We start from the raw sequence: 27,283 nt of genomic DNA on the forward strand, positions 1-27,283 counted from the left end.
TACCCCACGGTGTGGGGAGTGGTCATTGGTTGATTATGCTGGCGCGCCCTCCCGAATGTGTCGGGGCTTCGGGGGATAGGGCCTGACCAGCGCACACTACGGTGAAAAAAAAAAAAAAAATAATAATAATAAAAATAATAATAAAGGTCTTTATTATTTTCAAATAATATACATATAGATTTTAACATTGTATGCAAAAAAAAATTAAAACATTTCTGAAAATAAAGGGCGAAGTTCATTTTCTGCAGACAAACGATAGTTTCACTACGATAATGTTCTTCCACTTAACCCTACACTTACACTTACACTTTTTTCTCTAGAATTTAGAGTTGCACTGAAATACAAATGGTTAGAACTTCCAAAATACAAATATATCTGATTTTTGTTCAATGTAAACAATATCCAAGATTCAATAGAATGATTTTGTGTCCTTTCAAACGAATAAATACTTGATACATTTTCCTTTTGCTAGGGGTTGAATGTGACAATGAATCTCCACCACTTGAAATTAGAATCAACATGTTCGAGACTTTTTTTTCTTAAATTCTACTAAGACTTGAAGAGCTAGGTGAATATATTCCGTTAGACCACCCTGTATACTGAAGAAGTAGAAAGCCAGAAAGCTTGTTTTACAATTATCAAAAATGATTTCAAATACAAAAGGATGAATTAATGAATTATATATTGAGGTGTGTCACCATTTAGTGGATCAGTAATTTATCTCTTTATTCCTAATCTGTCAATAGATATGATTGTTTTTATCAATAGTAGCTTGTAAGTATCGAGAACGGTTTGTAATTGAAAAATTTCTTATCTAATACCCAATTTTGTGTAACAACATAAGAGCTTGTGAAAGTATTATTGAATGGTAAATTCGGAGCAGCAATATTTCCAAGATTGCTTTGAAAGTTACTTTCAATAAATACGACGATTGTATCACAGAAATTGTTCATTAGTAATGACTCACTGATTAATGAAGCAGAAACAAGATGATTGATTTTAAATCTAATCTATCCCGTCAAACAACTGCAAATAAAAAACATACTTATTCTATCGATTTCAATAATTTTCAATGAAAACATAATTATTTCATTGTAAAGATATGATATAAAAAGTAAAATTCAGAGGAGACATATGAATAAATAAACATGATGAGAAGAAAAAAATCTATGCATTGTAAAATTGGTTTATTCATTTACAACACTTGAAGGCACCGTCATGAATAAAACTACTAATGTTGATTTTTTTCATGAATTATCCCTTATTCTTGTAATTCGTGATTGAATTGCTATTTCAATATTATGTGTTCCACTTACTTCCAGGTACAGCCAGTGTAGCAAGAGGGATGAGCAACTATATCGACTCATTGGCCAATAAAAAGATTAGAGAAACTTTCACAGACTGGTTGCCGATGAATATAAGTTTTTTAGCACCATATCCTGATTTTCTTGCCTTCTTACTAGTTATTTTATTAACGGGTGAGTGAAATTATCTGTTATAATCATGATTAATGGTTTATTCTATAATATACGTCAAATACTTCTTTTCGCTGATAAAAACTTTGCGTTAGCGTTAATTGTTTGAAGACAAATCCTAAAGCCTCCTGACCCATATCTGTTAATAAATATGATATAAAAAAATGATATGATATTTCTATAGATCTATAAAATCTATAGGAATCAAAAAACATTTTGCTAATAAAAACATTTTTCTGAATGATCAGCTAGATATTTATAATTCTCCAATTATCAATAATGTTATTATTAATTTCCCAAATGCCCCTTGATACCTCTCTCTATCTACCAATGCAACTTTTAGTATTCAAGGAGATGACATCATATACCTAGGTTAGTTCATAACTCGCTCAAAAGATGACACAGTATGTCGAAAGCTTAGCATTAAATGTAAGTGTTGTGTAAATTGTGAAGTATTATGTTCACCCTACCCATTCAATTTAAATTAATTTACACATATTAGAAGCCGAAACTGTAGCACAACTTTTCATGACGACAAAATATCAATTAAAAAAAATGATTCGACGTTTTCAAACCATTCCTTGGAATGCAACCACAAGTTCCCGAATCTGAACGTTACGGAAATTTTGCACTATGCAAGCAAGGGTTGGAAATTCAATAATTGAGCATAATTATTGGGGATGTAATCTGCTGAATGATCAAATCGACCTAGTTTTCTCACCAGTTTTCAAATTAGCGTGTCCACACAGGTAAACAAATTTCAGGTATCTACTCAATTAAATTAAGGGCCTCTATTATTACCTACAGTAGATATATCATTATTGGTAGGACATTTGCAATCGAACTCGATTTATATTCATTTGCGAAGAAAGGCATGGGTAATTATTATGATTAACATTAATCCCTGCTGGTTTTATCGAATTGGAATAATTTGCTGATTGACGACCGACAGAGAACAAAGCACAGTAACCAGTGTTGCCACAAGATATTTTTTAATCGAGGTAGATTTCTGAAAGGGAGCGGGGTAGAACCGGGGTGGAACCACATTCACATGATGACACCAATCACAGTGACGCATACATTGATGCCTATGATGTTCTATGATGAAGTTGACGATCGTAATCAAAAACATGTCACATGTCATCGCATCCAAATTTGGGATCGATGTGTTTTCAAACCATTCCTCGAAAATATTAGCTTCCATGTTCTTATGATAGTCAATATTGCAGTCCTCAAGTTTTTTTCCACAGAATTTCAAAGAATTCAGAGCCCATCCTTTACTTCCTCCACAATACACAATGATTAGTCGCGATCTTTTGTTGGCAGGCATGTTAAGCGTACACATTCTCGTGTGTCGTGAGTGTTATACCAAGTTTTGTCCAAATAGAAAATTTGCCGTTGTTCTTGTCTATATTTGTTCTAAGCATTTGTTACGCAATTCCACTATTCTTCTGCTTTCCATAACTGCTTGACGTTTGTTTATTATTTTAAATCTAAATCCTAGTTTCTTATTCCAATTCTGAAGAGTTTTGTCACAGCAGCTCATGTTAAGGCCGGAAGTATTCAATTTATTCCTTATGATTTCAGTTGTAGGGATCATTGATTTTGTAACAGTCGTATATTGTTTTTTCGATAATTTTATTAGATCAATATTTGTAGGTTTTGGTAATCACATCGCGTCTTGCGTTCATAAGTTTTGTTTTTGAGTATTTTACGTTCAGTTGAGAAAGGAATTTTGGTCAAATGTGATGTTGCTTGTAACAGTTTGTTTCCCTTGAAACCAAACTTGAGATGTAGAATGTAGATTATTATATACATTGAAACATACTCTCTGTGTTTCAATATTCAAATGCATCCGAATCTTATTCCCTGATATCTCTTTTTCGCATTGTTCATCATCGCTATTGGAATCACTACACTGGGAAAAGTCAGTTCCCGAACTGTACACGACAGCGATAACCAAAGGCCGCATTCCATAATTTCTATTCCTCACCGTAACATGATTTCAAATTTGATTTTATGACTCTTCGGCCAATCACAAAACTCGGTTAGTAAAAATCATCCAATATGAAACGCCAAGTCTACAGTACACGTGGACTAGTTTGCTGCCATTTCTATTTGTTGGTTTTTTTGAATTTTGAGAGTGCCGACAACTTTAATAGTGCACAATAACGGTTACTTCGACTATACATATAACTACATTTACATCACAGACTGAGACTACACATAATATAAACATTTCCACATTTACGTGCTCAACTTTAACTAAAAATGTCGAATGTCATGTCACAAACATCAATCAACATTTCAACGCACCGAGCATGATCACGGCGCTCGGTATCATTCTTGTCTAAAGGTGCGTATTCACCAAAAAAGCGAGCACGAGCGAGCATGAGTGAGCATTTGTGTATGTTTGCTCGTGTTCGCTCATGTTCGCTTGTTTTTGCTCGACATATTGATGTCTCGTCCACACCAGAGCGAATAGCTTCAAGTTTGTAGTCGTAGTTGATCCATCTACTTTGTGCGAGCTCCTTTTGATGTACCGCCTTCTTCTCGATCTTTTCTGAACGCGAACACGCATACGTTCGCTCGCTCGCTAGCCCGTACTCACCAGACGATTATTGATGCAGAATGCTCGTTCACTCTTGTTCGCTCGTGCTCGCTTTTTTGGTGAATACGCACCTTAAGGTATCATTGAAAGAGCAAAAGAGCATTATTGTAGTGTAACTCAGTAATCAGTCACAGACTATCGGAACTATCGGAGTCTTACAGTAAGACACAATCACAGCGTGACACAATCCAAGGAATCGCCGCCAGCGGCGCCAGACACTCAGTTTACGCCAACTTTGCCAAGGGTACTCTGCTCGTGTAACGCGGTAGTTTGAAATTCAAAATATTTGTTCATTTTTTCAATTTTTATCTTACATTCTTTTGCTTTATATCTGAGCGGGGTAGATTTGCTTGAGGGGAGCGAGAGGGAGAAATTAAGTACAAGAGGGGTAGAACTACCCCGTACGGGGTAGCTGCGGCAACTGTGACAGTAACCAATATATTCTGAAGAAATCTGTCACCAATCGTAAAAATCTCCTTCTTGTCCATGAAATTAATTCAATTCTATAATGACTTCAAGCCGCAATTTTGTATAAATAATACATGTCAATTAATAGATGCATTGAAAACTTAAGTCTTTCTAATAACGCTGAATTAATATCGTTTAATGTCCAAATTGTATTTTCCAATGTTTCACTAATTGAAATAATTGATGTTATGTTAAAACTGTTATGTTAACCAAAGGGTATATTGAAATGAACATAAATTGATGTTGCTTATTTTGGAACATTTTGAAATAAGATGACAATTTATATTTGAGAAGGCAGTTTTGTGAAAGTGGTGTATCAGATGTTATCGTTCTTCATGTCTTCATCAGTGATTATGAATTACTGGATTATAATATTTTTCCAAGTTCGAGCAGTATTGATCCCAGTTTGTAGCGGTATAATATCATTCATATGAATTTACATACAACTTCCAGTTTTGTTTGGATATTTTCTCATTTCAGTGGTACTTTTCATAATAATAAGCATCACCTTATCATTTTTAATTCATGGCATTATTTACAACTTTTGCATCAAAAATATCCTTCACGTATATGAACAAGATCATTTTAAATAACTAGGTACACTACATCTATTCTCATTACGTAACAACGGCAGGCCAGTGTTTCTGCAAGTCAACATAGGTACAAAGTAGATCGGTAATTCCATTCGAATGACCTCTGCTATGAAACGAACGAATATTGAAATACTTTCACGAAGTTGAGATGAAATATTCATAAAGAATTGTGTTATTCCACACATGATGAGTTTATGTTGTTCTGTTTAAAAAAATCCGTTTAAAATCTGTTTTTCCGTTAACCAGCTGTCGCCAACTACGAACGGTAACTCTCAAAAGTCGAAACTTGTGCGGAAAACAATATTGTAATTCTTTGTAGAACATATGGATGAATTGAAATTCACTTCTCGTCACTTGAATTTGAATTACGACAATGGGACAGACAACATGTAGGTCAAGTTTTCACTTGGTTTCTCACTGTATTTGATCAATTTCTCGTCAGTTTTCATATTATACTCCTCACTTAAGATTCTTATTATAATAGGTACAACTCACAAAAAAAATCTGACGAGTTTCGATGTGAGTTTGTTCATCAATGTTTCGGTCGATAAAATCGTAATTGAGAATTGTTTCTGGAATTATTGGAAATGCGAAGGTTGCATTTAAGAGTAATAACGTTGAATGACGACTCCCAGAGAATATTTTTTACAGGGTGTTTCAGAATTTGGTGGATAAAATCATAACACATTATTCCCTCTACAAAATAATAAAACTGAGGCAGGATTTGTATCTCCGGAAATCAACCGTTTAGGATATACAGAGGTTGAAGTGACTTACTCGGGTAAATCAGGAGACAAAATGAGCTTTTTTCTGTAGTAAGTTTGGTCCAATGTCTCCAAACGATGGCATTCTGGAGGGGCTAGAGCTATTATTTTTATCCTTATTTGTTAAGACACTGATACAATTTCGAAAACACATTTTTTTTACTATTTGAGCCAATTTTTTGTGAAAAACAATCAATCACTGGTTTTGAAAAAAAAAACAGTAGTTTTCGAAGAAAACAGAGACGTACATTTGTAAATCGGAGTAATAATAATTAATAAAAGTGATGGAAATTTTGGGAGTGAAAATGTTTTGAACCTTTTTATCATCATGGTACATTTAATTGAAACCTAAAATAACATGTTATTCGGCAATATATTGTGGGTTCACATGAATAAGAGCTTCAGACAAAACATTTGTTTTCTTCATTGTCTCAGAGCTGAGAGAAAGAGGTCCCAAGCAAAATCAATTTGATCAATATATCTCTAAACTATTTCTTATTTTCATGCTTTTGAGGAAATACAAGTATTTTGAACTGAATAATATCGATCAGTGAGACAATGTATTTTCACAATCTTACAGTTGAATGAAGAAAATGAAATTTTAATAGTGGTCTCGAATAATAGATACGTGAAAAATCATACTCATTTATATAAGTTGAATATAATTTTGAACAACTGGTAGGTACATTATCCTTGGAATATTATTTTACTTATATTTTGATGTACCTACGTTGAAAAAAATCATTCCATAAGGTGATAACATTTATTTGGTCAAAACATGCTCACTTTGTTCCTTTATCTACCCGTTCTATCAGATCAATAATTCTTCTCCGAAACACGAATGCTTAATTCTGCTGTCAATTCCAGAGATGAAGTTTTCGTAAATGGAGATGTAATCGCATCTATTTACTCAGGATTGTCCTTTGAGAACAGTTGAGTTCAGCAGTGCATTTCTGGTCGAAAGAGCGGTGTCTGGTGTAAGATCGCGAGTGCTTTGTTCTTGGGCCTGGGTTTCAATTCAGCATTGAAAACTGCAGTGAAAAATAGAGAACGAATCTCTTTCGGTGATTAATATCGAAACTTGGGTTTGCATTTGATCGCCGTGGAGATAATCGTTTATATTTGATATTCGTGGACTGAGTCTTCTGCCGATCCCACAACGCGTCTTCACGAGGGGATATGTTACCGAATTTACTCTAGTTTCAATTACTCAATCAAATGAATTCCACAGTTCAAAACACCAGATTTTGAAATGGGAGCTGACTAAGGTTGCAATCTTTAGAGATCGTGTTATCCAAATTCATTATTCAGATTGGGTTTTATGATGTACTGGTGGATTGTGTAGGCACTTTTATTACTACGTATGCTTAAAATTGTTTGGCAATATCTGAGAACTCCTCATATAATATCTTTACCATTATAGGAATGTAGGCTTTTACAGCTGGCGTCAATGTTTTGATTTGCTTCCATGCTACATTCAGCGATATTGTTCTTGATTGTATATTATATTATAATTGATTATATTATATTGTATTGTATTATATTATACTATATTATATTATTATATATTATATTCTATTATAACTATTTGAAAATAGTTTTCAAAGCATGTTGAACATTTTTTTTTCAGCTTTACTCTCCTTTGGAGTGAAGGAATCCTCAACTTTCAACAATCTATTCACAATTGTCAATTTAGTTACGATTGTCATAGCGATAGTGGCGGGATCTATGAAAGGTAAGTACCTTGCTTTTATAAGGTAATCGTTAAAAAACTGTAAGTTTCTTATAGAGAAAGCACGGGTTTTTTTGAAACATATCTTACATTTGAACTTTTTTAAATTCTTGTGAATGTTTTATTCCATTTTGATTATATATTTCCATATTTTTATATGTCATTTCATAAGTAAGCTTAGGTCTGTTTTTATGACATTGTCAAACTATCTTCTGATTATATATTTTTCATTGATATTTGAGTTGTATCTATCTCTATCAAATATCGTATTCATATACATATTATCAGACTACAGAACTTTTAATATTCTAGTTAGTGGTTATACTAAATACAATCTCTTCATGTTGTATTTTTTTTAGTGAAATAGGTAATTCTTATTTTTACCGGCTTTTTAACAATAATATCATTGAAACTGTAATTTCAGTGCAAGTTGGATCGAAATTAGTTCGTTATTTTTCGCAGCGAGGACAAAAATAATTGATGATAAGATTACTAGGCCTTCTGATACGAGCTAACTAAAATTCACGAAATGAAAAGTAGAGGAGACTGGTAACTAAGAAGTTTGAAATGATATTTTCATATATATATATATATATATATATATATATATATATATATATATATATATATATATATATATACATATATATATATATATATATATATATATATATATATATAAAATCGAGAAAGGTTAATGCAGTCAAGCTGCTGGAAAATAATTCCATGAAAATCAAAAGATAAATAGATTAGTACTTTTTGATCATTCCCATATTGACTTCAATTTAAGAGCCACCGGTATACAGCTGTTTCAGCCTATTGGGCATCGTCAGTACCGGGCAGGCGGTCCTCGATTGAAGACAAAATGAGAAAAACCAAGAAAGTACTTGATGAAAATAGCTGCGTAAACGCAAGCGAAACATAAGTGGAACCACCTATTGGTGTGACACCCAAGTCAACTTGCAACAAAACTTGGCAAGTTGACAACTTGCAACAAAACTTGGCAAGTTGACTTGGGTGTCACACCAATAGGTGGTTCCACTTATGTTTCGCTTGCGTTTACGAAGCTATTTTCATCAAGTACTTTCTTGGTTTTTCTCATTTTGTCTTCAATCGAGGACCGCCTGCCCGGTACTGACGATGCCCAATAGGCTGAAACAGCTGTATACCGGTGGCTCTTAAATTGAAGTCAATATGGGAATGATCAAAAAGTACTAATCTATTTATCTTTTGATTTTCATGGAATTATTTTCCAGCAGCTTGACTGCATTAACCTTTCTCGATTTTATATCATTTCTAGAAACATGTGGATTCGTTTTCCGATGACATTTCAGGTCAGCTTCCCAAATTTCTGCCACCGCAGTTGTCGGTTGATTGGTCAAACCACCAACACTGACATAAAAACTTGGCAAGTTGACTTGGGTGTCACACCAATAGGTGGTTCCACTTATGTTTCGCTTGCGTTTACGCAGCTATTTTCATCAAGTACTTTCTTGGTTTTTCTCATTTTGTCTTCAATCGAGGACCGCCTGCCCGGTACTGACGATGCCCAATAGGCTGAAACAGCTGTATACCGGTGGCTCTTAAATTGAAGTCAATATGGGAATGATCAAAAAGTACTAATCTATTTATCTTATATATATATATATATATATATATATATATATATATATATATATATATATATATATATATATATATATATATATATAAATAGATAAGTACTTTTTGATCATTCCCATATTGATTTCAATTTAAGAGCCACCGGTAGACAGCTGTTTCAGCCTATTGGGCATCGTCAGTACCGGGCAGGCGGTCCTCGATTGAAGACAAAATGTGTTCATAGTCATCTTCATTTCCATCAGGTTGGAAATTTTTTACCTTACTCTTTCAACTGGTGGCGTCATAAAGGTCAATGACCTCTATACCGCTCTGGCCTTGTGTACCCCTTCCTGATTGGGGTATTTGAAGAACAAACTGTTCATTTTAACAGACGTCGTGGGGCCTTCATTCAACCGAGCGACGGGGCCTTCTGAATCGAGTGGGGTCATCTATAGTGTAATGTACAGCTTCCCTAACTAATGGGTTATCATGAGTTTCCGCTGACTCGAAAACTCTCTGATTCCCCGACTGAATGGACTGCCGTATAGTTAACAACTTCAAATCTCTGCGGATTGCTTCATTCCGCACGAACCATGGAACATTCACCAGAATCCTGAGAAGTTTGTTTTGCAACCTTTCCAAAATGGAGAGGTTTGACGGGGCGGTTTGTCCTCAAGCACCTGAAGCATACATGATGACAGGCTTGAACATCGTGTTGTATAGAGGATAGAGACCAGAGGATAGAGTTTAGCTATCCTCATCCACACTTTGCTCTAAATATAATCTATGTAATTTGCCCAGGTGAGTCGGCGGTCTACCCAAAGACCTAGGTACTTGACTCGCGTTTGCCATTCGATCTCCCTGCCTGAAATCGTGACCCTTGTGTCTGGAGAAACTTTATGTCTCCCCAAGTCTATCTCCTGAGTTTTTTCTGAATTCACTCGAATCTTCCAGTCAAGGTACCATCGTTCGAGGTCATCCAATGCGCGTTGCATGTAGACGACCGCCAACGCCCGACCCATGGAAGAAGCGAGGAGAGCCGTGTCATCGGCGTAAAGTGAAACCTTCACGTGATTGAACCTTGGAAGGTCGCTCACGTGAAGGCTGTACAGTAATGGAGACAGCACAGCTCCCTGAGGCACTCCAGCTTCGATTTCCCTGACGGGAGACAGGGTTGCTCCAACTCGGACCTGACATGTTCTGCCTTTCAGAAAGAACCTTATCCACCGGACCAGACCCCGAAGCAGATCGAAATCGAGCATTTTGTGTAGCAGGCCTTCGTGCCAGACTCGGTCGAAGGCTTTCGAACCAACTCCTTCTGTTAGCCTTTGCAGCACAACACGTTCAGTGAACTTAGCCGTTGAGCAAAGCAGACTAATCGGACGATGATTCTGTGGAAACAATGGGTTCTGGCCCTGTTTCGGAATTATGACAACTACGGCATGCTTCCATCTTCGAGGGAAGTATCTGAGAATGATTGAGCTATTGATGATGTCCAGCAGGTATCTGATGAAGTTCTCCGGGAGCTGCTTCAACAACCTGTTGTTGATTGAATCAATACCCGTAGCCTTCTTGAGTTTGGATGCCCTAATGTACCCCCTCAGTTTTTCCTCCGAAGCTGGACGGATCACGTCATCATCATTTTCCCTAAGGATGCGCCGAACCCGGTGTTCCAGCCGGATATCACGGTCAATATCATCATCCGGATCAACTTTAAGTTGAAACTGTCTCTCCATTGTGTCTGTGAAGGCCAACGCCTTCTCGGCGGGGGAGTAGCAGATGCCGCGCTGTCCGTGAAGAGGGGAGGGAGCGGTTTTCCTCTTCTCGAGCCTGCGGATGACTCGCCAGAGCTCGTCATCCCCAGGTTCGAGCGATTCCAAACACTCACTCCACCTCTCGTTTCTATAGTTAGTGATGGCCTGTTTAACCTGGTTGGCCATCCTGCTAGCCGCAGCCTTGTCTCCAGGGTAGATAGTCCGCTGATAAACTCGTCTGAGTCGATTTCTCACCCGGATAAGGTTCTTCACCCTGGGAGGAAACTCATTGTAGCTCCGCAGAGTACACTATGTCCTGGTTGTGGCTGCGCGGAAAGCGTTGTTCACAGACAATTCGAAATCTGCCACTGCCGCGTCGAGACCGTTGCGAGTTTGAAGCGCATCACGGTCTGTACGTGTCTTCCCTAGGTGAGCCTTAAAGGCTTCCCAATCCGTTGGTGATCTCATGCGATAATCCTGGGGAGGGGGATCATCACCCAGCATCAGGATGACTGGATTATGATCTGAGTCAGATTCCGACAAAGTGTACACTTCGCAGGACATGGAGACGTTCCTGAGCAGTGCGATATCATGCACGTCACGCCTTACACCCCCACGGTAGAACGTGGGCTCATCTGGACCCATCACTCGATACTCATGCCTGTCAGCATGCGCATGGAGCGCTCGGCCGTTCGCATTGGTGAGTCTGCTCCATAGATTGTGCTTGGCGTTGAAGTCACCAACAGCAATTGTGGGGGTATTTGCCGACATCAGTAGTTCATCCAGTGATTCTGGGAGTAGACGATTCCGCGGAAGGTTGTAAACTGAGATTAGTCTATGACGACCTCTTCTCAGTTGGTGCTCAACGCCCACGGCTTCCGTGCCATGTAACTGATCCGAGTCAATGCCGAATTGTACGTGAGGAAGATTACGTTTGACAAACATGCCAACTCCTCCTCCAGCACGTCCAACGCGTTCTCTGTGGTTAAAACGGTAGTTTGGAATACCAAAAGGTTCATTGTGCAGGTGCGTTTCCTGCACCAGTGCAACATCGATGTTTTGTTGTATTAGAAAATTCTCAAAATCTAATTTCTTGTTCGAAATACTGTTGGCATTTCAAAATACAACCTTAAGAGAACTAGGCAATGTTGGTTGTCTAGCCATTAACAGGTTCCAGTTATCACGTTGGTGTTCACCGTAAACATCTTTTCGAGTACGGGAAACTGAATGAAGAGTTTTTTCATCTGGTCCAGAGCGGAACAGATGTCACTAACCTTCAACGAGCGGGGACTACTGGGCACCTCAGTCGGCCTGGCGGTGGTGTTACCGCTCTTGGCCGCTCCTGCGTAGCTCATTCCCGGGCGTGTGCCAGATGCTCCGGCAGAATGCCTTCCAGGTGTGGGTGCATTTAGGGGGGCATTTGCAGCTACTTTGGTCCTCCTGCGAACCCTGGGGAACTCAGGACAACCGCGGTAGTTTGCAGTATGCACATCCTTGCAATTATTGCATTTGGGCGGATCTGCTTGTGGCTTCTTACACCCACCTGGAATAGCTAGGCAGTTCCGTTAGATATGCCCGAACCGCTGACATAGGTGACACTGCCCTACACTTAAGGAGATCCCGGACGTCATAAATATGCTTCTAATTTTGGTTCGCTTGAACCAAAACCAGGGGGAGCGGTCGATTTCCTCGCATCATTCTGGTGACGGATGATGGTTGGAAAACTTTTTCAACCAAGGCGTCCTTGATATCGTCGGTCTCCAGATGTTCCGGGACTCCTCTGAAGACGGCTCTGATTTGCCTGTCTTCAGGTAAGGTATACGTGTGGTGGGGGATTTTTCCCTCACCAATAGTTTGGACATACTCCTGTAGTCCTCGGCCGAAGAAGGCTGAACCTTGCAGCCAGCTTTGTGAATTGAACCCACTTGTCCATCTGGCGAACGACAATTGGGGGAACGCGTGTTTTTCTGGTGCTTTGGGGCACCTCAGGACGCGGAGGGAAAGGGGAGCTAGTTCCCTGATTATTGGGGTTTTCAACCTGATTTAGATTTTGGGATGGCTGTTTTGGGCCACCCTGTATAGTCGAAATCGATTTTTCAGACCTATTGTCGTCAACCAACATTTCATGGTCACCTACGATGGAAGACTCTGTTGTTGAGAGTTCTGACTCTGAAGTGTTGTTTTTGGCTTCGTCCCGGAGCTTTTACATCTTTTTAGCCACTTTTTTGGGCTTGGTGCCGGTATTTTTGTTCACTGGAGCGACTGGTTTAGATGGAAGAGGAGGAAACTCTTCTGGAAGGCGACGCTTTTTGTTGGCCGGTTCTTGAGGATTGATCGTATTGTCGTCGTTGTTTGTTTCAGACTGAGCAGAGAGGGTGGTGCCGACGGGAGTATGTCTGGAGGATACATTCCGTGACGGACGCTCGAGAAGCTGCTTGCCCCCTAGTGGAGGGCCAGAGGGCTCCCGAACTGCCGCCATGGGGCTGCCCCTTAGCAGCTCTGATGGACTCAGCAATAAACCCATGAAGGTAATTACTTCACTCCTATCCCTGGCCATCAGGCTGTCAAGCAGTTCCTCCATACTGCTGTCGAAAAACTCACACCCTTCGATATCCCAAGGGTAGGCGATGAAGAGTTCCGTGAGAGTGATAGTTTGAACGCACTCACCAGAAGTCTGGAGGGTCCTTGCGCACTACAACCAACGCACTCACTAATAGGAGAGATGTAACTACAGGTGAATGGCTGATCATCCACCAGAAATAATCGTATTTGTGGAAAAAACTTCGAAATTATCGCAGCGAAAAATATTCTGTATGTCAGTTTGACAGCTAACGTCAGAATCAAGACAGAGTGGAAGGTCATCTTGATTTCAGACAGGTTGGAGCCTGGCTCCCTTACCCTTTGGACTGATTAATCAAGACAGACGTAATCCATCTTGAGTTCATTCAGGTTGAAGCAATCAAGACAAGACAGACAAACCAAGAAAAGTACTTAATAAAAATAACTGCGTAAACGCAAGCGAGACATAAGTGGAATCACCTATTGGTGTGACACCCAAGTCAACTTGTCAAGTTTTTATGTCAGTGTTGGTGGTTTGACCAATCAACCGACAACTGCGGTGGCAGAAATTTGAGAAGCTAACCTGGAATGTCATCGAAAAACGAATCCACATGTTTTTAGAAATGATATGAAATCGAGAAAGGTTAATGCAGTTCAAGCTGCTGGAAAATAATTCCATGAAAATCAAAAGATTAATCAATAAGTACCATTCTGATCATTCCCATATTGATTTCAATTTAAGAGCCACTGGTAGACAGCTGTTTCAGCCTATTGGGCATCGTCTGTACCGGGCAGGCGGTCCTCGATTGAAGACAAAATATGAAAAACCAAGAAAAGTACTCAATAAAAATAACTGCGTAAACGCAAGCGAGACATAAGTGGAACCACCTATTGGTGTGATACCCAAGTCAACTTACCAACTTGATATTTTTTTGATATCACAAAACTGACTGATACGCCCCCATTTTCTATCAATAGATCTGAGACAAGCATCTAAATAGACATTGCTGAAAAGAGATACGACATGTAAGCTAGCAATTACATAGTTGGTAAGTAATTTCATATTGTTGAAAGTAGAGAAAACATCAAAAGAATCTTTAATGAAATACTGATTTTCGAATTCATAGGCTTTAGTTAAAATTTCAGTGGGAAATGATGCAAATCTATCAGTTGGAGAACCAATTGAAGCAATAATGGGTCTGACAGACAGAATTGGTTTATGTATTTTTGGTAAGGCATAAAATTTGGGCAAAGTCCCAGTATAATTGGGGACCCGTTTTTTTGTGACTTCGTCAATCTGTTAATAAATCTTGTGTTTACAAGAAAACTATCCAAATCACCACGGATGCAGCTATAGCTACCTGCGTGACATCCAAATCTAGGAAATGATACAAATACAAAGGCTATCGAGTGATAGTTTTCTTGTTAACACAAGATCTATTAACTGAAACCACAAATGTGCGGCTGGCTCCTGCTGGTGGCTCCGTGCATTTGTATTTCTTTCTTCTGGTAACCAAGTCAAGTAATTTAGAAAACTAGGTATCTATCAGATATACAATTATAACAAAACATGTTTTGATTGTCATGATTTGTTCACAAAAATACGTTCTCCACTCAAAATCGTCATTCATCAGCTCGTGAGTTTGATTTCATTTTATAGGGATGCATTTTATTTTAATGTTCGAATAATCAATAGGGGTAACATCGAACCTTGGGGTTGTTTGTCATTTAATTCACATATCTCACACATCAAAGATTGCGAAACTGCTTTGGGATCTAGGCGACAAATTTGTAATTTTTTTTATAAAGTATCTTATATTCGTGTCTTTGTGTTATCCCGATAACCAATCATTTGTTGAATTGTTATTTCGTGAATATCTGTTAAATGAACTATTTTTCTAGGCATTTAACAATTTTTTTATAGTGTGTCAATGAGCAACAATCATAGTCTAGGAATACTTTCAATCTTTCTGAAACGTTATTTAATTTGAATATAAAGAATTGAAAGTGAAATCACGACCCACTCCTTCTATGTGCCTTTAATTTCACACAAAAATCTTTGACGTTCGACTTTTCAACAAACGAAGCAAGTTAGGGATAAGTACAAATGAACTTTTTTAATCTAATGCAAGGAATTGTCTCTAAATTAAGGTCATTTCTTACGATACACCTTGTACATGCATTAGAAATATGTCGAAGTCGTTCACAAAAATTAAATAATGCATTACCTTAATTGCACATACTGCGTAGTGTCTAGTGATAACATATCAGATGAATTTGAAATTTTTTCAAGTCACAATTTGCGATTGCAATGCAAATACGTTATACGACTTTTGAAACTAAAATCAACATCGTAAAGTTTGAAATATTTCTTTGTATTTGATCAGACATATATTGTTTCTGTTATGAGATCAAAATGTACAGAAAGTTCAATAAACGCACAAAGAAAAAAAAGTTCAAAACAAACTTTGCGTAGGCCTATACCACATCTTTATTCCATACTACGAGCATATCTGCGAAAAATCATGAATTCCTCTAGACGACAGAACAATTTCGTCAACAATTCATTTGGATTTTCATACTGATGCAGTAATTAAAACCATTGTTGGCATTTACCTGTGATAATAATAATATTATTAGTTAATTGGTGAGGTTTTCATCAGTTTAGCCTCGAATGGAAAAAACTTGGAAAATTTTTTTGTTCAGGGAATATTTATTCATATTGAAAAATGAGAAATAAAACTTTTTATGTTTTTTACCACTATTTGTTTTTGTTTGTTTGTTTGGCCGCGGTGGTAGGGCGCCCGACTCACGATTGGAAGACCGTAGGTTCGATTCCCGCCTCGACCAGATATTTTTCTCGGGAGAATTTATCTGGTTGAAGCTGGAATGATTCTGCAATCGTGTTAGGAATCACACGTTAAAAGGTAAGACCCCGTTAGTCCTTAGCTCGCACAAGTTTCTCAACTTCTGAGAGTTGTCGTTCGTATGGGGGCGACAGCTGAATAACGGAAAAACAGATTTTAAACAGATTTAAACTTTTATTCGTAACTAACGTTGTTGCTACAGTTTCGTTCTATAAGGACATTTTCAAACAACAATTACAATAAAGTAACTGCTGTAACAACATTAGTTACAAATGAAAGTGGTGGAAAAACAGAAAGCTTTATCTCTCATTTTTTCATGATGATCTACTACGTAGTAACGACTACATCCATCAATTTAATTCTTCATATTACTGATATATTTATATATCCGTGACATGGAGAGAGTCTAGCTTGAACTCTTTCACAAAAAAACTGTACCTAATCAACTTTTTACATGAAGTTAAATTTCAAATAGCTTCAAGATTCCTCCATCAATAACTGAATTTTGGAATTAATACATATGATTCATTTGAATCATGCATTTTCCGTGAATGGAATGAAACCAGGAATTTGCTTCGTTTAACTACGAAAAATGTAAGCAGAAAATGTTCTTCGATACCCTGATTGTGTTTCTCCGGATCAAATATATCTTTTGGAAGTGTACCAAAGATTTCAAAATGATGAAGCCTACTATGAGACTTCTCTGGACGAAATCTTGTCAAAAATACCAATACATCTTATGGTGCAGTGTAGACAGCTCTGCAGTGCAGTGCTGAGAGAGGATCCAGAGAGAAAACTTGTTTTTGGTTTTTCATTGCTGTCAACAGAATGTGCGAAATTTCTGCAATGTTTTATGGCCAATATATCGAATAAACATCAGCATTTCTGGTCGAAGAAAATCTTTTATACATCCCAGAGGTCCCCGGGTACGTTTTACAATTGAATGAGTTTCAATATGAAAGGTTTATCGACCTCATTAGTAGGCACAATTTGTATTTCCAACAGGATGGAGACTTACTCATAACTGTAAAGGAACAAATCAGTTTATGGTGGCAATTCTTAGAGATGAATGAATGAAAATACGTGACTTTATCCAATGGCTTTGCAGGTCTGCCGACTTCACTCGCTTGACTTTTTCCTGAGGAGAAGAAATTGATTGACTCGACTTATTAAATTGAAATTCATCTGATTCATCATAGCTACTTCATTTTACTTCACAAAAAACCTGTCGCAAGCTTGAAAAATCATTTTCTACCAGAAAAATGCCATTTTATTCAAAAATTCAAAAATACGTTACTCAATTCTTTTTTCTTTTTTGAATCTCCATGAGCGCACAAAACTCTACCACATTAATAATGAAGATACCCATGATGAACACCTAATTTGGATGAACCCGTATATTAATAAAATCTAAGGATCCATTGAGTTCGAAACTTTCTAAAAAACTATCTGAAAATAAGAATAGAATAAAAGGAGTACGAAATGAAAAGAAAAAAATAATTGGTGAAAGAATGCTAAACTCTCCGGATGATAACAGAGCCTAATCATTTTTAATTCAGAGCATTAGTATCGCCATTCAAAGAGATAATACCACATCGGTATTGGGTACTCTTTCGTCCACAAATTGAAACAAAATTTCCTAAGATTTACCCAAAATGGAGTGAATAAATTGACCATGTTTCGAATTTTTCAAAAAATGCAGAAAAATATGAACAAGTTCTGGAGTTATCATCATCTCCCAAACTCAAAAGTTCTGCCATATTTAGTTTTGAGCAATTCAACTTCTAATCACTTATTCTGCTGGTTCAATGATGAGAAAAATCATCGCATTTGTTGTGTTTAAGGTTATAATCAAACAAATGTTTAAATGCTGCTTGTTTATTACTGACTAGCCATATATTCGGTCTGGGATACATTCAGGCCCGAGCTAGAGCATTCGTGATTACTCTGAAAAAAACAGCAGTGGCAAACGTAGCATCAACAACTACAATATTAGATCAGTGATACATTCTTTAGTCAAAACTCTTGGGCTGCATGGGTTGAGAAATATTGGCAACACCTGTTTCATGAAGAGTATAATCCAATGTTTATCAAACACCATACTACAAATACTAGTATTTGCGCTTTAATCAAAGCGTTTGACGAAGTTATCAAAGAGTTGTGGTCAGAAGATTCATCTGACAGGGTAGTAAACACAGTCTCCTCAAAAAGTCAGATTCAAAGATTTGACTCTCGATACATGGTTCATGCTATCAAATCGCCCAGGATTTCCTTCGTTATCTTTCAGAAGGTTTACATGAGGACGTTAATAGAATTAATGAAAAACAAACCGATCTTCAAGATATTGGCGAAAAATTGAGCTACACCGAAAAAGCACTTGGGTCGAAATTGAGATATTTGAGGATGTATTACTCTAAGATTATAGATGATTTCATTGGTCAATTAACATCCATCCTAACACTGTGGACACTCAACAGTAACTTTCCAATGCTGTCTGGGATTCGTCTCTCCTCATAAAACAAAGAATTGGCCAAACGAGATTGCCGTAATGCATTTTGAATGATCAAAAAGTGAAGTTGCGTGAGTTTACGGGTATTGTGAAAATATCAAAAAAACGTGGTGGCTTTATATTGCATGACCATTTGACTATGATAAATGTCTGTTCAAAGTGGGTGCAGCGTGAGCTCCATGTTTACAAACAAGAACGTCTTGATGATTCTGAGCAGTGTTTTACCATTTTTCAACTTAACAAACCGGAATTTTTTGCGACGATATGTGACAATGGATGAAACATGGATCCATAACTTCACTCCGGAATCAAAACGATCGTCATCTAAGTGAAGAGCAACTGGTGAACCTCGTTCAAAGTACCCGAAAGCACAACAATTGGTTGGAATGTTTATGGCCGCGGTATTTTCGGATGTGCTTGGTGTAATATTCATCAACTATCTTGAGACCGGAACAGTGAATATTATATAGGGTTATTGGATCATTTGAAGGCCGAAATTTCGCAAAGAAAAAAAAGCGCTATGAGAATCTTCAGCCTATAAAGGAATTACACAGAATCGATACCCAGAATGGAAGATACTTTTTCACGAAGAAATACCAAAATAGTTGTCGTGGCTAATCCCTTCCTCAAATTGGTTGATTATGGCTCATTGAAAATTTAGATTGATTATTTTTGGTAGGCTGATGGAGTGTTCTTCTTAACTACATGTTTATGTCTGCGATTTTAACGATGACCTAAGAACTTCACTTTTTTCTGAAATGAACTGTTGTTCACTCTTCTTTCTGGTTTGAAATGCTTCTGACAAGATTCTGCCTACGACTTTAGCGATGCTTTGAGAGCTAAACTAATCGTTTGTTTTTAGTCAATTTGCAATATACACTTTTCTTTCTATTCATTAATTTTTTTCGACATCTTAGGTTGTTTCGCTAAGTTCTTGAACCTCATGATGTAGTTTTTGGAATTTCCTCTATGCTTCTTGGATTTTACCCCCGAGTTCCCTTTGGATGCCGAGTTTACTTTTGCCAATTATGTTTGATTGTAGTCCCTTCTCTTATACTTGTTTTTATTCAAGAATATTATGTTCTGGGTTTGAAATTTCTTTTGGAAATGAGAACACATCATCTTAGATCTGGCACTTGAAAACTTCAAAATATTAGAACTCAAGAAGAGCTACAAGCTAATTGAAACTGTCACCATTATAGTCTTTGAAAGTTTTAAATCGATCGTCCAACGTAACGAACCACTCACGCTAATCCAAACGGCTAATGACTCACCATAATAATAATGATGATAATAATAATACATACATATATACGTTTCATTTGATTTTTAAACAAATTACTTTTGATATGTTTCAGCTGATATCAATAACTGGAAAATCGATATTGATAAAATAGATCAAAAGTACAAATCGGATGCTGGTACTGGAGGATTTTTGCCCTTTGGGATTGCAGGTGTAACTGCGGGAGCTGCAAAATGCTTTTACGGCTTCGTAGGATTTGATGCAGTTGCTACAACTGGCGAGGAAGCTAAAAATCCTCAGAGAGATATTCCCCTAGCCATCGTCATATCTTTGTCTATTATATTTGCAGCTTATTTCGCAATTTCAGCTGTCTTGACAATGGTTTGGCCTTACTATTTACAGGTTAGTGTAGCAATAGAAATATCATATCAAATTTAATGAAAATGTTCGTTTTTTTAAGGATTCCGATGCCCCGTTTCCATATGTCTTCGATCAGCTTGGTTGGTATACTATAAAATGGATTGTCACGGTCGGTGCCATTTTTGCACTTTGCACTAGTTTACTTGGAGCTATGTTTCCTTTACCACGTGTTATATATGCTATGGCTAACGATGGAATAATTTTCCGAAATTTGTCTAAAGTGAACTCTTGGACGCAAACACCAATTATATCAACATTCTCCTCGGGAATATTCGCAGGTGAGAAAATAAACAGTGTTTGATTATTTACTGGAAGTAACCTGAATATTTTGTAGGTATAATGGCAACTATATTCGATGTAGATCAATTGATTGATATGATGTCAATTGGTACTCTATTGGCATATACCATTGTTGCTATTTCGGTTTTGATTTTGAGGTAAGTAAAGAGTGAAATAAGTTTACCTAATGAAAGACCCTTCATTTATCGTTTGTACATAACATTCATTTTGTTTGAATTGAAATGGTTATATTTTTTCGTATAATTCGATATAAACAGGTAGTTTGATGTTTATGTGAATTTTCAGATATGATCAATCTGCGGATGAGACTTATCCAGGACTAGACGTGAAAGAGAACAAAACAGAAAATGTTGAGCAATATATGTGGAATAATTTCAGGATAGTTTTCAATTTGAACAATAATAAATACCCTACAAAGGAAACATCAAAAATTGTCAACTGGAGTATAGCTTTATTCAGTGAGTTGTAGAAGATCAAATTTGAGATTTGAGTACTTTCAGTCCAGTGGAAAAAGAATGGGGTTCCATATTTTGTCAGAATTTTGATTTCAGTGAAACCTTTTAGAAAGTGACATGAAGTGTCAACACACCCACTTGAATCTGTTAGAAAATATATAGCACAGATAATGAACCTCGTTGTTTTTACATTGGACCCTTCATACAGAGTGGTCCAACGAAAAGTATGCACCTTGCTTTTCTCCTTTCTTTGTAAATTAACGCAAAAATGCTCGGACAGGTCAATTTTGCTTTTGAGGGAGACACATTTTAGATGTATTTTTCTACCTGTGCCTTGCCTTCAACCCCCTAGCGAGGGTGAGTAACAACCCTAAAATTTTAAATGGAAAGTGGGGTCGAGTGATATATCATTTGAAAGGGCACAGAATTATCTTTCCAATGATACCTAATTTGTTGTATTTCACTCAAACATGTAGGTATTATGAAGAAAAACAACTACAACCCAGTACTTTGAAATGTGTAATTGACTTAGTAGAATCCTACTTCAGCAAGTGTTGAAAATGTGACCCATTTGCTTCCATACAATAATACAGATTTTGTTCAAATCTATTCCTAACATTCTGTAGCATATCAGGTGTTATACTTCTGCACTCTGCTGTAATTCGTTGGCGAAGATCTTCTATGGACTCAAAAGTGCCCCCAAAGGAAAAACTCTAAAGGCGATAAATCAGGTGACCTGGCAGGCCATTCGTGGGGCCTCTCCTTCCAATCCACCGTCCAGGAAACCGGTCATCTAAAAACTCTCTTACCAGAGCAACATTGTGAGGAGGTGCTCTGTTAAAATAATAAGCTGATATAATAATTTCTGAATCATTATATTGTCGTTATCTACTGAGTGTAGTTCGAACATATGTTTCCTAGTTTAGTTTTATGTTGAACAGTTGGTAAAATGGATGGTTGGTGAAGTTAGTTGAACGACAGAAAATGAAATAGTAGTAATTTGATGGTTGCTTCGCAGTATTATTTTATTTTATCCAAAAACAGTAAAAATAGAATAGAAGCAAAATTGTAAAATCTATCAGGTTATGGGCCCAGATGCTCCAAAAGTAAATCGTGGAAGCGATCTGAAAAACTAAAACGTGAAAAACGACAAAAAGTAAGAACTATAATATCGAAAAATGGCCGCCAACAACACGACAATGGAAGAGTTGTCATTGATTGAAAAACTGAGTGATGGTGAATCATTTCAATTATGAAAATTTCAAACTACAGTAAACTTCAAGTCACAAGGCATTTGGGAAATAGTTAATGGAGAATTATTGGCAGAAAATATTACCGATGCAGAAAAAAAAGCTGATTGGATGAAAAAGGACGCCAAAGGTCGAAGAGTAATAATCACAACAGTCGATAAAAAAATATTAATGCATATATTAAACTGCAAAACATCATATGAAATGTATCAAAAACTACACAACACCTATGAAAAGGACTCGGAAGATCAGAAATGCACCCTTCTACGAGAATTCTTCAACTTCTCCTATACAAAGGGTTCAGACATTTCACTTCATATAAGCAAAATTGAAAACTTGGCATACCGACTCAAGAATTTGAAACAAAACATTGACGATGAAATGGTAATGTCTAAAATTTTATCAACGCTACCAGAACGTTTCAAATATTTCAACACTGCTTGGGACTCTTCTCCGAGCTCAGATAGAACACTCACAAAACTAACATCAAGACTGATTGCTGAAGAAGCCAGAAGTAAAAATAACAAAGAGAAAGGGGCAGTTGCGTTCAAAACCTATGAAGAAAAGGAAGGAGGATATAAATCACACAATTCCAGAACAAGAACCACAGAAAAGATGAAATGTTATAAATGTAATAATTTTGGGCACTTTGCAAAATCGTGCACGAAAAATACTGAATATCAGCGGAGGAACTGTTCCATCTGTAAAAAAACCAATCATGTTGAAGAAGATTGTTTTTTTCGAAAAAGGAAAGACGACAGAAAAGTTGCATTTTTGACAGAAGGCGAAATAAAAACAAAAGAAGCATTGAAAAATTTTGTGGTAGATTCAGGGTCGTCAAGTCACATGTGTAATGATATAAAAATATTCAATGATTTGGAAGAAACTACATCCAAAATATTAGTTGCTAAAAAAGGTGAAGATATGAAAAGTTTTGGTATTGGCTCCATTGAAGGAAATGACTGTGTTTCAAATGATGTTCTTTACATCCCAGAACTAAGTAAAAACCTTATTTCAGTCAACGCAATCACTGAAAAGGAAGGAAAAGTAATATTCGAAAAGGAAAAAGTAACCATAATAAAAAACAACAAAAAAATTCTTGAAGGACAGAAAAAAGAAAATGGACTTCACGTAGTGAATTTGGACAAGTTTATTTACTGAGAAAGAAGAAAATGCTGAATTATGGCACCGAAAATTGGGTCATTTAAGTATTAATAATATTAAAAAACTCTTGGATCTTTCTACAGGGATAAATATTAGTAGAGCAGACTGTGAAAAAAATGCGCAAACCATGTAAAACATGTTTGGAAGCAAAACAAACACGACTTCCATTCAACAAAATCAGATCAAGAGCAATGAGACCACTTGAAATAATCCATACGGATTTGTGTGGACCTATTGATCCTGTTACTTGGGATAATAAAAGGTACATTTTAACCTTCTCAGATGACTTTACCCACTTCACTATGGTTTACTTATTGAAAAATAAGTGTGAAGTTTCAGATTATCTGAAACAATATGTACTTGAAGTAGAAGCTTACCATAATCTTAAAGTATCAAAAATAAGAAGTGATAATGGAGGTGAATATATTGACTCAGACCTCAGAAATAGGTACAAATGTAAGGGAATCATCATGGACACCACAATACCCCACTCTCCTCAGCTCTCCTCAATTAAATAGAACAATTATGGAAAAGGCGAGAGCGTTAATCTTTGACTCTGGCCTTGATAAAGGTTTTTGGGGCGAAGCTGTAAGATTTGCTGTTTATCTGCTGAATAGATGTCCAACTGAAACGGTGAATGTAACACTAGCTGAAAAATGGACTAATAAAGTACCAAATTTGTCAGATCTGCACTTATTTGGGTGTAAAGCACATGCAAAGGTACTTGGTTATTTAAAGAAACTGGACACAAGGAGTAAACAGTATATTTTCATTGGATATTCCCCAACAGGATACCGTTTGTGGGACAATGAAAAAGGTAAAATAATTATACATAGAGATGTTATTTTTGAAGACAAGATTGATAGCAACTTACTGGATAAAAAGGATGTATCAAAAATAAATATAGAATGGGTAGATGATGAATGTAAGAAACTGACAGATCCAGAAATACCAGTAAATGAGAATAACGATTTGGAATCAGAAAACGAATCGGACCCAGAAAATAGAGAAGAAACAAAGACTGAAGAAGAATTTTATGAAAGCAATGAAATGTTAAGATTCAGAGAAGGCCAAACAACAGTCAGAGGAAGAGATGTAAGAGCACCAAAAAAATACGATGATTATGTACTTTTAACTTATGAAGAAGCAATAAATAGTGAAGAAAAAGACAAATGGTTGAAAGCAATAGAAAACGAGAAAGAATCACTAAAGAAAAACAATACATGGGTGTTCGTGATACAAAGCGAGACTTGTCGTACGAGGCTGTGAGCAAAAATATGGTCTGGATTACAAAGAAACATTCAGTCCCGTGGTAAATATGAGCTCTTTGAAAGTTTTATTTGCATTAGCAGCTCACAACAACTATATTATCAAAAAATTTGATGTAAAAACTGCATTTCTCTATGGAGAATTGTCTGAAGAGATCTATATGAAGATACCAGAAGGCTATTCCGAAGAAAACAAGGTATGCAAACTCAAAAAATCCCTTTATGGCCTAAAACAGGCCCCGTTAGAGTGGAATAAAACTTTTACCAATTTTTTGAGACTAAACGGGCTTCGCATTCTCAAAAGTGAGAACTGCATATTTTTAAATGATACCGGTTCACTTATGCTTGCCATATACGTGGACGATGGAATATTGATCGGACAGAATGAAGAAGAAATGAATGATCTCTTGAAAAACTTAAACAAAAAATTCGAAACTGTTTCAGAAGATAATCCGAAATTCTTTCTTCGTCTAGAAATTGAAAAGAAAGCAGATTCAATAATCATAAGTCAAGAAAATTATGTAAATAATTTTTGAAATCATTTGATATGGAAAATGCGAAACCGGCTAAAACACCTCTAGCGACTGATACAAAAGACGAAAGTGTGTTTAACACAAACTTTCCCTACCGAAACTTAATAGGAAGTTTGCTTTACCTTTCAAACAAAACTCGTCCTGACATCTCATATGCTGTGGGATATGGAAGTAGAAGAATGGAAAATCCAACAAATAAAGATATATCCAATATGAAGAGAGTGCTCCGGTACCTGAAAGGAACAAAAAATATAGGTATTGCATATTGCGCAACATATGGAATAAATGAAATAACTGCTTACAGTGACAGTGACTTTGCGGGTGACACTGAAACACGAAAAAGCACCTCAGGCTATTTAATCATGATTTGTGGTGGCCCTATTTCTTGGTGTTCAAGAAAACAGCCAATAGTATCACTATCCAGTACTGAAGCAGAATACATTGCTGCTGCAGAGTGTGTCAAGGAACTGGTATATTTAAAACATTCAATTGAAGAACTCACAAAGGTTCAAGTGAGAATAAAATTGAACGTGGATAATCAAAGTGCTATAAAAATAATTGAAAATAATCAGTGTAATAAACGTTCTAAGCACATAGACGTTAGGTTCCATTTCATAAATGAGAAAATCAAAGAAGGTTTAATAAGTATTTTGTATTGTCCAACTGACATGCAAACGGCTGATATATTCACAAAACCTTTGGATGTAAACAAATTTCAAAGATTCAGGAATACATTGATGTTTGGTATTCCGGAATAACTTTATGTATTTGTCATTTTGTTGAATTACTTTTATATTGTTAATTTGACCCAATGATTCAGTAAGTATTAAGAGAAGGTGTTAAAATAATAAGCTGATAATAATTTCTGAATCATTATATTGTCGTTATCTACTGAGTGTAGTTCGAACATATATTTCCTAGTTCAGTTTTATGTTGAACAGTTGGTAAAAATGTATGGTTGGTAAAGTTAGTTGAATGACAGAAAATAAAATAGTAGTAATTTGATGGTTGCTTCGCAGTATTATTTTATTTTATCCAAAAACAGTAAAAATAGAATAGAAGCAAAATTGTAAAATCTATCATGCTCCATCTTGATGGAAATGAAGCCGATCATCATTATGATTTTGGTCATTTTCAATTATTTCTGTTATGAGAGGATCAATTGTATCTTCAAGCATGTTCAGGTAGACCAGTTAAATTCCCAGGAATAAAAAGTGGCCCTACGATATGACTACCTAATATGCCACACCAGACATTGATTTTTTGAGGGTACTGGGTATGGACCTTTCGGAATAAGTGTGGGTTACTGTCATCCCAGTAACGGCAATTATGCCTATTCACAGCTCCATTCAAAAAATATGTACTCTCATCGGAAAAGCACGTGTTGAATGATAGGTGCGAATCATCAATTAGTAGCTGGCTCAGTTGTTCACAAAATTGCAGCCTTCTATCAGGATCATCTTCATTGAGTTCCTGTACTAATTTAAGTGTGGGTTACTGTCATCCCAGTAACGGCAATTATGCCTATTCACAGCTCCATTCAAAAAATATGTACTCTCATCGGAAAAGCACGTGTTGAATGATAGGTGCGAATCATCAATTAGTAGCTGGCTCAGTTGTTCACAAAATTGTAGCCTTCTATCAGGATCATCTTCATTGAGTTCCTGTACTAATTTAATTTTGTACGGATGAAATTTATAGGCTTTTAATATCCGT

At 36.6% G+C, this 27,283-nt stretch overlaps 1 protein-coding gene across 3 annotated transcripts in view; it reads left to right on the forward strand.

Moving 5' to 3' along the window:
* Positions 1 to 27,283, forward strand: part of LOC111515037 (cationic amino acid transporter 2) — a 153,043-nt gene that overhangs the window by 111,613 nt on the left and 14,147 nt on the right. For all 3 annotated transcript variants that reach the window (XM_074170449.1, XM_074170450.1, XM_074170451.1), the window contains exons 4-9: positions 1,323 to 1,478; positions 7,542 to 7,646; positions 20,293 to 20,579; positions 20,638 to 20,875; positions 20,932 to 21,034; positions 21,183 to 21,355. In XM_074170449.1, coding sequence (XP_074026550.1) covers positions 1,323 to 1,478; positions 7,542 to 7,646; positions 20,293 to 20,579; positions 20,638 to 20,875; positions 20,932 to 21,034; positions 21,183 to 21,355 — 1,062 coding nt within the window. The remainder of the gene's footprint in view (positions 1 to 1,322; positions 1,479 to 7,541; positions 7,647 to 20,292; positions 20,580 to 20,637; positions 20,876 to 20,931; positions 21,035 to 21,182; positions 21,356 to 27,283) is intronic.

Source organism: Leptinotarsa decemlineata, unplaced genomic scaffold (assembly GCF_025532065.1).
Source record: "Leptinotarsa decemlineata unplaced genomic scaffold, Ldec_3_MD MMD2_P_RNA_scaffold_9, whole genome shotgun sequence".
Taxonomy (NCBI): domain Eukaryota; kingdom Metazoa; phylum Arthropoda; class Insecta; order Coleoptera; family Chrysomelidae; genus Leptinotarsa; species Leptinotarsa decemlineata.